This window comes from Lacerta agilis, chromosome 15 (genome assembly GCF_009819535.1).
Source record: "Lacerta agilis isolate rLacAgi1 chromosome 15, rLacAgi1.pri, whole genome shotgun sequence".
NCBI lineage: Eukaryota > Metazoa > Chordata > Lepidosauria > Squamata > Lacertidae > Lacerta > Lacerta agilis.
In genome coordinates, this window is record NC_046326.1 from 32,866,923 (window position 1) to 32,881,493 (window position 14,571).

The window sequence follows — 14,571 nt, forward strand, 5'->3', positions numbered from 1 at the left end:
TTTTATTGAAGATTTTCAAAGGTAGTACATTGTCTCTTTTGAATTTTTCCATATAACATTTTTATAAGTCTGTGTTGGTGAGACATTAGAAAAGAAAGGGGGGAAGAAGTGGGTGGGACGGGGGGGTAGGTGGGGTGGGGTGACTATGTTTCTTTTTTACTTGATATGAGTAGGGTTCAAACTCCATATTTGAGACCCAAATCAGCAAATCAAATGTTTTAAATCCAGATGACCTCAAGAGCATGGCTCCAAATATTGCTGTGCAAACTTCAGAATAAATTTCTCAGTCAGAGATAGAAACAAAGTGGCCCTGTGGTTTTTTAGTTTACTTGGTAAGTGAAAGCAGAACTTAAAGTAAGATTGAAATGTCCAATTAGGATGACAGGAAGCACTCTGTTACTGAGTGTTGAATAGAGTGAATACTGTATACAGTCGTACCTTGGAAGTCAAACGGAATCCGTTCCGGAAGTCCATTTGACTTCCAAAACGTTCGAAAACCAAATTGTGGCTTCTGATTGGCTTCAGGAAGCTCCTGCAGCCAATCAGATGCCACGGAAGCCCCATCGGAATTTCGGCTTCCAAAAATAGTTCGCAAACCGCAACAGTCACTTCCGGGTTTCTGACGTTCGGGAACTAAGCTGTTCGAAAACCAAGGTATGACTGTATTGTATAGTTGCTAACGTTTTCAGCTGGTTGAAGGCCACTTCTTAAGAAGGATCTTGTCATATCCAAATATGCCACTTGTGTTGTCTGAAATTGAATAGTGTTAAAGGCATTTTGCAAAATCCAAAAGACAAATTGGGCAAGTATAGCTTAAAGTAAACACCTTGTTGCCTTGCATAATACATGAAATGATTATGCAGTTGCTAGTGCCTGCCTTTTACCTGTTCAATCTTGTTTTCTTTTGTCTTCACTAAATCTACTGCGGCAGCTTTCAGTGCATTGGCATTCTGGCCATAAGCTAACATGAACGCATTGCATTTCTGAGTCCATCTGGAATTAAAACCTTGTTTACTTTCTTCCATATAAGACTTATTCAGTACCTCCTGTTACTTCCCGGAAGAATAATGAAGATAAAACAAAGGCAGGCACTGAGCTGGTAGCACTCGTATTTGTCCCGGGGTGGGGGGAGGGTGTAGCAGTGAATGAAGAGCACAAAAGTGAAATTTAGAAAGAAGGGTTTGTAACCATATGAGCTGACCCTGAGGTCAAAATAAGGGGTTGACCCATCACACTGTAACATTAAAAAACAATAAAATGAGTTGGACACAAAAGTCCATGCAGTGTTTCAGCTGATAACTACGCACCCTTGAGTCCTCTTAGGAGGAGTTTGAGCCTTTTATAACTCAGGGGCACAAAACAGGTAACTCCATCTGTGGAGATGTGTCTCACGCTAGAGGACAATATGCAGTAAAGGAAGAAATTGGTGGAGGATAGCCAAATGGAACCCAGCCTACAGGTTCAGAGGCAGTGTACCACTGGGTACCAGATGCATAAGAGGATTTTGCTTTTGTGCTGCCCAGGTGGACCTGACTGGTCATGGATGAAAAAGCTTGGGCCATGGTTTCATTAACCACATTAATATTAATCGCAGTTAGAAAACTTCCAAACTCTTGCAGCCTTTCCACAGGAGAAGTGTGCTGCAGGCCTGAGGCTCGCTGGCTTGTCCTGGCTCATTCACATCACATCACACCACACTGGTTTAGTGTGATGTCTGAATGCAGCCGACATGTTTAAACTTCTTGGTTCAGGGTGCACATGGATAACTTAATAGGTTCACTTTGCTTTTGCTTTTGGCTGAAGGGTTCTGAGCTTCCCTGAGATGAGAGAGGACTTCAGGGAGGCATATCCAAGCCAAATAGGATTTACAGGGAGCAAGACTGCATGTGTTGGGGAAGGGTGGTCCTTGTGCTTTCTCCTCCATCCACTTCACCAGCCAGCATGCTATGGTATTTTAGAATGATCAGCTTCGCCTCAGAGGGAAGTGAAGCTGCAGTTGTGTTTACTTATTGACCGCACTTTATATTCTTATGCCAAAACTTCACCATGTTTCTTTGCAGGCCTGAGATGTTCGAGGCAGCAATTAAAGAAAGTGCTGCTGCTGTTCCAAGTCCTCAGAGTGAGTTTTGTCTCAGAGTTAAGCCATCAATGGCACCGACTTCGTTGCTTTCATAAGATGGCAGCAATGATCAGAAGTAGGGAACAATTCAGGGGAGCGAATTAAAGTAATCCAAGGGTTCTGTGATAGTGTAAATCAAAACAAACAAACAAAAAATCATTCCAGTAGCACCTTAGAGACCAACTAAGTTTGTTAGTTTATGAGCGGTAGACTCGTAATCTGGTGAACCAGGTTCGCGTCTCCGCTCCTCCACATGCAGCTGCTGGGTGACCTTGGGCTAGTCACACTTCTTTGAAGTCTCTCAGCCTCACTCACCTCACAGAGTGTTTGTTGTGGGGGAGGAAGGGAAAGGAGAATGTTAGCCGCTTTGAGACTCCTTCGGGTAGTGATAAAGCGGGATATCAAATCCAAACTCTTCTGTTATTGGTTTGAGCTTTTGTGTGCATGCACACTTCTTGCTTTTGGGCCTTGTACCACAGAATAAGGAAGAGTCTTGTGTCTTGAAAGTGCTATTAGGTTACTATATCAAAGAAGTGGCAAGAGCTGCAGAGACCAAGTTACTGGTCTTCTGCTCTCTTCATCTTGGCTCTCATTCCAAGTCTCTCTAGCTAGCTGTCAGTCTACATGTGCATTTTCCTCCCCTTCCGCTGCCTCCTTGGAGTGCTATGACATCAGATGTGTTCTGAAATTCAAATAGGGCATAGTGCGTATGATGAAGTCTTTGTTGGGAGAGTTCCTTATCCTTTTGGAGTGCAGAGACACTGCCATCCTCTGCAAGGAATAAAGCAGCACTCCTGTTAGAGTGTGGACAGATTTGGCACTGGATATGGTTGGGTGGGGGCCAACAGCTGTCCTCCAATTAGGACTTATATCTGCTGATTATGTTGGCCACCCTTGAGTTCAGCCTCATTTTTCTTGATACTTTTTTACTGAGCAGTACTCATAATACGAAATGAGATTCGAGTCCTTTTGGTGTTAATGCTTTGAAATCATGTGTTTTGTAAGGAAGAACAAGTTTATCAAACACCGTGGTAAACACTGTAAGTGTGCCTGATCCAGTGGTGAACACAGCTGCTGGAGTGGAAGATCTTAACATCATCCAAGTGACTATACCAGGTACACTGCCCATTTTTTCCTACCCTGCATTTTCAAAAGCTGTTTTAAAGACAGTATTTTCCGCCCAATATTTTTGGTCCTGTTCTACTTCTAACTCTAGTTCATGTGCCAGCAGACATCACATAAGATACTAGTCATAATAAACCGTATTCTTCTGTGTTACTTGTGAAAGTATCTTGAAGCTAAACTCCCAAGGGCTTGAAAGAGAAGAATCAGGCATTCTTATCTATTGCTAATAGTTCTCACTGTGTAATTTAAATGTGGCAAAGCAGCCCCATGTTCCTTACTTTCATTTCCCAGAACAAGCAATGCTGCAAAGACAAGGGCTATCCTTATTGATGGGTTACAGGAACTGAAAGCTGCTTTGCCCAGTTGGATTGCCCTGCTTACTGGAACACACTGGCTTCCCACCTGCAAACCGCAGACTGTCCTTAGAACTTGCACGAGGGTTTAGGACAGAGAACTTCCTTGCTATGTTTCCTATTGGAGAATGAGGGCTGCAAAGCAATGAACTGACTGACCTTCCCCAAAGATTCAACTAGGGGAGAGTGCTGGTAGCTGCCAGGTTGCTAACCAGCTGCCTCCCTTTCTCCATGCTTCCATGGAGTTCCTAACTTGGAGGAAGAGCTTGTCTATCTATCTATTGATTGATTGATTGATTGATTGCATTAGTTCACTTTTTTCAGTTGCTCCAGAAAAGCACCAAGTGGCACCTGTATATCTGCCACGTGCTCTTCCCTTTAATCTTTCAGGCAAGGATGGGGCATGTATGGCCTCCAAATGTTATTGGTTAACATCTCCATCATCATTGACCATTAACCATGCAGGTAGAAGATGTAGTCCAACGTCATCTGGGGTGTGTGTGCAGGTTTCCCTGCCCTGCTTTAAAGTCTAGTGACTTAAGCTAAAAGAAAGAGAGGACTTTAGCAGCAGGTACACCTGGTAGAGACATGCCCCATAGGGCACTTAAGAAAGTGGGCACACAATTGGCTCAGGCTCTCTCCTGCCACTCCTTTAAACCCCAAAGGACTAACAGTCTTAAGGCTGAAAAGGAGTTGGTGATTGGACAGCAGCAACACTAGATGAGTAGAACAGGGCTCTTTATATAACTAGACTGACTTAAATTGGCTTTCCTCGCATTTAAACAAGATCTGGTTGTTTTTGTTAAAAAAAGGTTCAAGTCAATCACAAAATATTATTTAATTCTTGTTTCTTCAAATTTTTACAGACGATGATGAGAGAACATCCAAAGTAGAGAAGGCCCGACAGCTGAGAGAACAAGTGAATGACCTGTTCAGTCGGAAGTTTGGTAATTTTAATTTTGCAACATAGACTCTGTAATCCAAGGTGCAGTTGGCCTACCTTTGAGGCCTGAACTGAAAGATGGCTGAGCTGTAAAAGTCTGAAGCTGCAAAAGAGCCGTTTATGCTTCGGAAAGTCAGAAATTGGTTGTTCAGTGCATGTGTCCCCGCACACCAAGCTAGCACCTGTTTTTTGTTGGTGGTTGGTAGATGCTCTGGTTGACAGGTGGTCTGTAAATATAGTAAAGAAGCTCATCCTTTTGTACTTCATAATCAAAGGAAACATTTCTGTTCCCTCTTTCCCGAGTTCTATATGTAATTCCACTTCACTGAAAAGCATGCATTCAGTTGTAAGAAAATAGCTGTCATTTGATGCTTCTTGAGTTCAATAGGCTGCTTTAGAAGTAACCAGTATTATATTATATTATATTATATTATATTATATTATATTATATTATATTATATTATATTATATTATATTATATTATATTATATTATATTATATTATATTATATTATATTATATTATATTATATTATATTATATTATATATAAAAAATACACTTTGGTTTAAGTGCAAATTATCATGCTTGTGTTAGGTAGCTCATGTTGCAGTCTCCATGCAGCCTTGGATGATGCAATGGGAACGACTGACACCTGTGATTTTAATAACAGTGGGGTAATTAGTTAGATGCAACTTAATACCAGTGGTCATCAAAAGACTGCATTTGAAGAAAAACTGCCAGCTGATGGCAAACAAAAGGGAGTATTTCTTTACACAATGCTTGATTAACTTCTTGAACACAACACACAATAATGGCCATGGGAGTAGATGGCTTTAAAAGATGCTTAGCAGAGGATAGATCTACTGGAGGCTATTAGTCATGGGAACAAAATGGAATCCTGACTCAAGTGGTGTGAGACACTGGATACCATTTGTTGGGAGGCAAATGATGGGGAAGGGCTGTTGCCGTCATTCCCTCCACGTGTGCTTCCTATAGGCATCTTGTTGGTCACCGTAGGAAACGGGATGGACCTTTTTTTTTACTCTGATCCAGCTGGACACTTCTTATATAGGTGCCGGTACTCGCCATAAAATGGTTACACCAAGTGCCACACTTTTTAACAACAAAAGAAAGAGGTGCTGTTACTGTGTACCACTGAGTACTGTTTTAATCAGTATTTTTAAAAACAGCACTTCCAAAAGCTCAAATGAAGATAAGTGGAAGGGTTCAGTCCCAGAAGCTCAGCGAAAGCACATCTCCGTTGAAGTTGATTATGTTTTTATAATGATCCTGTCCTTGTTACTGTGTAGTATTTTCAAGCAAACACTGCCTTCCTTGTGGCCTAGCGTGAGGACAGTACAACATAACTCTCACAACCTCTCTCTCCTCAGGGGAAGCCATTGGCCTGGGGTACCCTGTGAAAGTCCCCTATCGAAAAATCACAGTCAACCCTGGCTGCGTGGTGGTGGATGGGATGCCCCCTGGAGTGTCTTTCAAAGCTCCCAGCTATCTTGAAATCAGTTCCATGAGGAAGATACTGGATTCAGCAGAGTTTATTAAATTTACTGTCATCAGGTATGTGGCTTTCAACTGCATTCTCTATAATATTGATTTTTTTGTTTTAAAGTCCAGGCCAGCTTCCATTGGGGCCAGTTTTGTCCTACAAAGTTCCTCATGGCCTGGGTGCAGCATACCTAAGAGAGTGTGCCTTCTTCCCTGTGCCCCACTGCAGTGTTGAAAGATCAGCTGAGAATGTGCTCTTGAATGATGCCATCATACAAGCCAGGCTTGTAGGAGGATACGGAGAGAGACATTCTCTGTTGCTGCCTCACAACTGTGGAACTCCCTTCCCTCGGATGTTCAAATTCTAAGGCTCTTTGTTTTCGAGCCACTTTAAGCAGTACAAATATGGGAAAGCAGCTAATTTATGGTATGATGCCTTCAAGATTTGTTCACAAGATTTGTAAGGGCTCCTGTGACCCACATTGGAGAGGACATGACCAAAATGTTCTGCCTCTCCCTTGCAGGAGGTGAAACAGATTTGGAGCACTGTTACTAAAGCAGCAAGGAAGAGCGGATATTTTCTTAAAAGTTTCACCAGCGGTTGTGTTAGGAGCAGGCAACAAAGAGCTTATTGGAAACCTACTGGTTGCTACTAAGGACGTTGGCCATATATGAAGTGGGCCTATTGAAATGAATGGAATGTTTAACAAAGTTCCGTTATTTTCAGTGGGTCTCCTGAAAGTAGACCTGTATTTACTAGATACTGCGCTAGGAGCAGAATTTTGAAGAGAGAGTCCACCACTGACCTAGCAAAGATATGTGGGTAGAGAAAATAGAATAAAAATGGAAACTGGAAAGTATACAAAGACAACTGGAGAGTAAGTAATAAAAATGGAGTCAGTTGAAATTTTTCAACTTAGTATATAAATGCAAAGCTCAGGGTCACGTAAGTAACTTACTCATGTTGAATATATATATTTTTTTGGACCTTGCTGGGAGGCTTAGGAATTGCAGTACTAGATCTGTGGCTTTATGCATACATGAAAGTGGAAGAAAATAAAACACAATGAGAAGATCAGAGTGCATATGTGTTTATAGAATTTGGCACCTCAGATTGTTATGTCAAATCTGTAGAACGTTAGGATTATATGTAAATGATCCCTTATTGAAGTGTTGCATTCTGTGTTTTCCAACAGACCATTCCCTGGACTTGTAATGAACAACCGTAAGTATTTCATTAGCAGTGCTTAATATGTCCTTCCTTTTATAACTGGGTTGTCACTATGATGCTGCCAGTGACACAGTCTAGCTCTTTCTTAGCATTTTATACCTGTGACCAGAGAGAGAAAATGACAGTGTATAAATGCTAAAGGGGTAAGTATTACAAGGGAGTAGATTAAAAACAACAATTAAAAAACAACTCTTTGGAATACTATTTGTCTACCACAGGCATAGGCAAACCCGGCCCTCAAGATGTTTTGGGACTACAACTCCCATGATCCCTAGCTAACAGGACCAATGGTCAGGGATGATGGGAATTGTAGTCTCAAAACATCTGGAGGGCCAAGTTTGCCTATGCCTGATCTACCACATCTTTCAAGGGATTGGTAATGTTTTGCTTGGTGTATACTGACATGGAGTAACATTGTGGTTTTGACATGAATACATTTAGTAGTGGAGGGACGTATCCTTGTAATAACTTAATGCTGACCTTACTATTTCTAGAAATTGCTGAGAAAGCAGAATCAGAAGCACCAGCAACTGTGCCAGTCCCTGAGCCAGTGGCGCAAGGTAGGTCTTAATTTTTTATTAGACTGCCCCTAGAAGTTGATAACATGATTGGTAATAAAGCCCCTTTTTTGAGGTGGAGCAGGGGTGCGGATGGGCGTGAAGACCAAATCTGTGCAATAATACCGGGGTGGAATCAATACACTCAACTACTAGTTTAGTTTGGTTTGTGTGAGAATATGGACATTCATTTTTATTGATTTATTTCATAAAATTTATAGACCACTTGATTGTAAATACAAACAAACCAACAACACCTCAAAATGGGTTTTGCTAATTCTTACAGGTGCTTTTCAGAGAATACACATTATGTTGCTGCCTCCGGTTACATAGTCAATCATGTTTGCTGTTGTAGTTAACAGTATATTATGTGAAATAATGCAACTAATTTTATGAATTTCCACCTTTTTAAAGATCCAGTTGAACCAGACCAAATAGTACAAGTATCTGTGGAGGACGGTAAGTGTTTGTTGTCTGATGAGTGGAAAGCAACAGTTATTTGAAAATGTATCTCGATGCCCACAAAACCAAAAGGAAAAGAGCAAGGCAAAACCCAACACTGCTCTCTTCCCTCTGCCTTTGTAAAGTTGCTTGCTAGCTTTTAATTTTTAAATTTATTTTTATTGTCTATAGCAGGCACGTTCAACAGGTAGATCGTGATCCACCACTAGATCACTGGATGTCTGTGGTAGATCACTGGTAGATCACCGGGTCCCCCCAAAGAAGAAGCTCAACAAGTTTGGCTCCCCTAAAACCTAAAAAAAGCTCAACATTTTCCGCCCTTCACCCCAAACACCCCCAAAAACAGGGCTTTCCTTCCCAAAAAAGCTCAACAACTTTGACCTGAACCCCCCAAAAAGGGGGTAGATCACTGCCACCCTTTAACTGTGAGTAGATCTGAGTGTCTTGGGAGTTGGCCACCCCTGGTCTATAGCTCAGTTGCTAGAGCAGCATGAGACTCTTAATCTCAGGGGCATGTTGGACACAAAAGATTCCTGCATTGCAGGGGGTTGGACTAGATTACCCTCGTGGTCCCTTCCAATTCTATTTCATGCAGTTCCATACTGTTAAATATCCAGAATTTCTAAGCAATGTACATAAAATGTTTTTTTTAAGGCAAACACAAACCACACAAGAGTATAAGAACAATTAAAAGTAAACAAGAAACCATAAAGCTACTTTTAAAATGTCTGCTGAAATAGCCATGAAGTAATTTCAGTAAAACAATTTGTAGCTCCGCCACTCTTGTTTGTGGTTAAAGATACTGGCGGCCCATTCTTAAAATGATGTGGTATGATTTTCATTGGTTGTTTGTGTTTGAATGGTGAATCATTTTCCAGCTATGGCTTTTCTCTCTTCCAAGCAGCTGCTCTCTATAGTTCACTGAGACAAAATTACTATCACCTGGGAAACAAACAATCTTCTTAACTAAGTTTATGCCAGAGCTTTGTTCCTCCTTGCTCATTTCCGGAAATTGCAGTTTTCATTTACATTCTCAAATCCCCTTCCCTCTTTCTTCAGCGATCTTAGAATTGTTGAAAGGCATCTGTCAGGGAACTGTCCTTGGCTCAGCACAAGGTGGTGGAAGGGCTGTCAGGATGCTACAGAGAGCCCCGGCCCCACCTGACCAGCAGCAGCTCCTCTTCCATTGGAGGAAGCAGTGATGTCTCTAGTGGGGAGGGGCATGCAGCTCAGAGGCTTGAGAGCAGAGGCTCTGGGGATGTTGGAGAGATCCTGCACTCCCCTCGCTCAGCGGGCAAGGAGGGAGGCACGCCAGTTCCAGCGCCCCAAGTGCGCAGAGGGGTGAAACGCAAGGAGGGGAGGCAGAGATTTCGGATACTGAAGCTCTTATGTTGGGGTCCCAGCCGGAAGGGGCCACTCCCGGATTCTGCTAGCGACTGATACGGTCATGTTTTTCAGCACTCTGCGCTGTAAATAGTTTGCACAATAAAACTGTTAAAAGACAGTTCGGACTCATGCCTGCTTACTTTTGAGCAAACCAGCGCAGACCTGACAGCATCTAAACTAGCTTTTTTTTCTCCACAGATTCGGCACAGACTGAAGAAGACACTCAAATAAAACAAGAGCCAGACCCAACGTGGTAGACCTCGCCAACATTTAGGGTAAAAAAGTCATGAAGAAAATGGAGTGGCGGGTGGTATGCAGATGATTTTATAGATAGAAGGTGGATTGTACTGTTAATATACAATTTGCAACTCACGTTGCATTCATATTGGCCTGCGTAGATTGCTTAACTCGGCAATACCCTGTTGCAGTCTTCAGTTTGTGCTCATTTTGTCCCTGGGCACACTTCATTTAATTTTAGCCCAGCTGAACCTTTAAAAGAGTGAGCCAGATGAGTCAAACAGGTTTAGCATGTCAGGTAGTCATTATTTTCATTGGACTTGCACTTGATTTAACTTCAATCCCTGCCATTTTTTCCCCCTCCTCACTGTTTAGTCAGAAGCTTCCAGGATTGCGAAGAGTTTGCTGGGACGGCCCTGAGCTGTGTAATATAGCTGTATAAGAGAAGTACCTTCTATCCACCCTCCTTTTTTGTATTTTTAGATAGAAATGTCTACTCTGTTCAAAAGTCCTGATAAGTGACATGAAGCAATGAAAGAATATTCACAATGGCTTATTTTATTTTAAAAGAATTAATTGGAGGAAGAAATGCTGGATACATGGCTTAATGATTGTTAGTTTTTAATTAATATCAATGGGGACTTTCAAAAAAATATCTGCCTTTCCAATTAAGACAGTCCATTAGATACCGAAGAAGAAAGAAAATATGCCTATCGTAGTTCAGGTTTTATTTTTTCTCTCCCAGTGGGAGTGGGTGGGAGTGGGAGTCGAAATTGTCTGCTGAATTTTTCTTTCTCTTTCTCCTTAATGGTTAATTGGATAATAGTATCTGTATATTTGAAATAATTTTTTTCCTATGATATATCTCTCAACTCATATGTTTTTAATAAATAAATAAAAACTGGTTTTCCTGACATCTGCAGTGTTATTTATTTAATAATCTGGTAGTCTGTAGTCTTTAGAGAGGGTAGTGGGAAGGATAGCATTAATTTCGAAGCAACGAGTGCATGTGTTTAGATTACAGTGGTACCTCGAGTTACAAACGCCTCAGGTTACAAACGCTTCAGGTTACAAACTCCGCTAACCTGGAAGAGCTACCTTGAGTTGAAAACTTTGCCCCAGGATGAGAACGGAAATCGTGTGCTGGTGGCGCCGCAGCAGCAAGAGGCCCCATTAGCAAAAGCACGCCTCTAGTTAAGAACAGTTTCAGGTTAAGAACCGTCATCTGGAATGAATTAAGTTTGTAACTAGAGGTACCACTGTATTTCTGCATACAAAGGTTCAGCTGCGAAGCTGTTGAGGCCTTAAGGCAGGGATGGATGGAAAATAAAACAGGGTGGACCACTGACCAGTTTTGAGTTAGCCACATAGCAGCGGCAAACTGTTTCCTTTCTAAGAATCCTTGGCTAGGCAGAACTTGGGCATTTAAGCAAAAGTGCACACTTCTTGATTGCTTAACACTTAGTTACACCTCCACTGTTGGACTCTGGGGAGTTGTACCTCAACACAGCCTGCTCCTGCTTCTTAAACTGCTGTAGACACTGATACGCCGGGAGTTAAATCCTCTGTCTTTATGCAACGTGTTCAAAAATGGCACAGTCCCCAAGAAGACATAGGAAGCTACTTTATACCAAGTCAAACCATTGGCCCAACTCACTCAGTATTGTCAACATGGACTGGCTTTAAAAAGAGTCAATCATTAAAAGACTGAAGGCAGAACAGAAAACATGTTGCAACCAAGAAAGCTTTAAACTACCAAGGCTGATTGTTGGTTTTTCATTCATTCATTCATTCTTCACGGATATAATTATTTGATTATCTGGTAGTATAGACTTCATGCAAAGCTATATATTTCTATTTTTTAAAATTAGATACCTAATAACTGTCTGAGCCCGCTCAAGTTTATCAGAAACGCTGTATCATTAATTGCTTATATTTCTTGATTCCTCAACATTTCCTTCACTGGAAACCAACATTTATATTTAAGATTATGCTTAAAACTCTATCAAAGATTTGTTACCCCTTCAGAAGCTGTTCTTCGCAAAAGGTTCTGAATCTTAAAAGACCCATTCTTATCCAACTTCCACATTTCTGGCAAAGACAAAAGTCCCTAAAATACCTATAGACATTTGCACTTGGAAGAGGGAAGGTTTTAGAAATTCCCAGCGGTGAGGAGATTGGATTCTCCTTCCCCCGTCCCCAGGCCACATCCTAGTTATTTAATTTCCAGTCTTTACATTAGCTTCCCTGTGCAGCTCACATAAGCAACTGAGAGAGACACCCCACCCCCGTGTGGCTTTAAAGGAGGGTGAGATCAAATCATGGAGGGTATAAATGTAGCTAGGTGCTAGGCATAGCTGTCAAGTTTCGGATTTGAAAATAAGGGATCAGCAGTCTCACCTATCCCGGGGACAGTCACATGTCAGTGGTGGGCGGAGCCAGAAGCGAAAGTGGGCGGAGCAGCAATGTAAACACCAAGCGGGGTTGGGCTCGGAGCGGAGCAAAGAGGAGGGCAGCCATGTGCTCCGCGCGATGGAGCCCCATTGTCTTCTTGTCTGATCCCATCAAAACAGGACAGGAAGCAGCAGCTGCTCAAAGGCAGCCAGGCTCCGCCCGCCAGCTAACCCTATTGGCCGGCTGAGGGGCTCGGCGGCAACAGATAGGGGCTGATGCAGGGGGAGGAATACACCCCCCTGTAAGCACGGGAAGCGGCTCCCACTTGCTTTGAGGGCTGAGGCTTTTCTCTCCAAGTAGGCGAGGTCTTCCCACCCAGTCCCTGGCCAGCAGGGGAGGAGCTGCTTCCATTAAAAATGGGAAATTTAAGGGAAATAAAAAATAAGGGAGAGCAGCGGGAAACTGCTTAAAATAAGGGAGAATCCCGGGGAAAACGGGATACTTGACAGCACTGGTGCTAGGCTAGGCTCCACCTCCACTTTCAGAGGGAGTTTGCCTCAGAAAGCCACTTCCTGCAAACCGCAGGAGGGGTGAGGGCTGTCATGCTCAGATCCTGATTGCAGGCTTCCCACAGACATCTATCTGAAGGACCACTATGAGAGCTGAACGCTGGACTAGATGGGACACGGGCCTCATCCCGCAGGCTTGCCTTTTTTTGTTCTCCTATCGTCCCCACACCCGCTTTCTCTCTCTCCCCTATCTACAGACTTCCCAGTCTAGATAAAGTTGGAAGTTCCCGGAAGGTGTAATCAAAACACAAAAAGCTTGCGTTGTTTCCACTTGCAGAATATCCGGCAAGCGTGTGCTTCCTGAACGAGAACCAGCTGCTTTCGTTTCTCATGCCGAGGCTGAGAAATAATAGGAAACAAGAAAAGATGTGCTAAAAATATTTTGGATTTCCCATCAAGCAAAGCCAAGCCAAGCCAAATCTTGGGCAAGGCTTGGTACGGTACACCTTCCTGGATGGGTTTTTCAACCAAAAGGTTTGTGCGGGGTGGAGAAGCTGTTACTTCTCCAAGGCTGGGTTCCACTCAGTTTTTAAGTCCAGCTGGTGTTGAGAGGCTTAACCTGTATACAGATTACCATTTCCTCTCGCTCCCATGCACTTCTGTTGCTGGTGTTTGAAGCAATGGACATGTGACATTAGTAATTATATTTATTTATTTATTTATTTATACATACATACATACATACCCCACCCATCTGTCTGGGTTTCCCAAGCCACTCTGGGCAGCTCCCATCATCATCATCATCATCATAAGATAAAACATTTAAAAAAGGGCTGCCTTCAGATGTCTTCTAAAAGTCAGGTAGTTGTTTATTTCATTGACATCTGATGGGAGAGTGTTCCACAGGGTGGGCGCCACTACCGAGAAGATGCAACTCACATCTATTCTGCTGTTCCTTGAGAAATACAGTCATGCCTTGGGTTACGTGCGCTCCGGGTTACGTACTTTTCTGATTACGAACTCCGGTAACCCGGAAGGGCAACCCGGAGCGCACATGACGCACGGATGCGCAGAAGCATTCTGTGCAGTTCGCGTATGCACAGACACTTTAGCGCATGCGCAAACCGCTACTTCCGGTTTTTTTGCGCACTTGTTTGGGTTGCGTGCTTTTCGGGTTACGAACCAATTGCATACGCAACCCGGGGTACCACTGTATGGCTGTTTGATGCATTTTCTCTCAAACCAGTTCATTTGGACATATGATCAGACAGATTGCTGACTGGTGTAAGAGCATTTTACACCAATCCTGGTCCAACTGCACTGGTTACCAGTTAATTTCTGGGCCCAATTCAGTGCTGGTTTTGATCTATAAAGCCTTATGAGTACCCTAATACCTCAAGGACTATCCCTATCGCCACGTGAGCCAACCCAGACCCTGCATTCATCATCTGAGGGCGACCCAGAAGGTGGCAACACAAGACAGGACCTTTTCTGTGGTGGCTCCCCACTTACATAATGCTCTCCAGGGAGGCATGCCTGGTACCATCACTAGCTACTTTTAGGCACTGGGCAGAAAACGTCCCTTTTCAGCTACACTTGAGGGATTTAACTTGGAGAGTTTAAAATGCTGTGGTGTTTTTTAGTGGGTGGGATGTGTTACACTGCTTTTTCTGTATGTGTTAATGCTCTCAGCTCTTATTTTGTTTTAACTTTGCATCGGTTTTACATTTGTATTATAAGTTACATTTTATT

At 42.7% G+C, this 14,571-nt stretch overlaps 1 protein-coding gene across 15 annotated transcripts in view; it reads left to right on the top strand.

Annotated features, from left to right (window-relative positions):
* Positions 1 to 10,829, top strand: part of GTF2I (general transcription factor IIi) — a 60,909-nt gene extending 50,080 nt beyond the window's left edge. For 13 of the 15 annotated variants that reach the window (XM_033171992.1, XM_033172000.1, XM_033171998.1 and 10 more), the window contains 9 exons: positions 2,061 to 2,119; positions 3,125 to 3,235; positions 4,464 to 4,544; positions 5,932 to 6,115; positions 7,240 to 7,268; positions 7,769 to 7,834; positions 8,246 to 8,290; positions 9,878 to 9,954; positions 10,292 to 10,829. In XM_033171992.1, the coding sequence (XP_033027883.1) occupies positions 2,061 to 2,119; positions 3,125 to 3,235; positions 4,464 to 4,544; positions 5,932 to 6,115; positions 7,240 to 7,268; positions 7,769 to 7,834; positions 8,246 to 8,290; positions 9,878 to 9,936 (634 nt within the window). In that variant the 3' untranslated portion in view covers positions 9,937 to 9,954; positions 10,292 to 10,829. Of the gene's footprint in view, positions 1 to 2,060; positions 2,120 to 3,124; positions 3,236 to 4,463; positions 4,545 to 5,931; positions 6,116 to 6,770; positions 7,012 to 7,239; positions 7,269 to 7,768; positions 7,835 to 8,245; positions 8,291 to 9,877; positions 9,955 to 10,291 lie in introns of those variants that run through there. The other 2 variants (XM_033171994.1, XM_033172001.1) reach the window with 2 other exon arrangements.
* Positions 10,830 to 14,571: the final 3,742 nt, after the last annotated feature.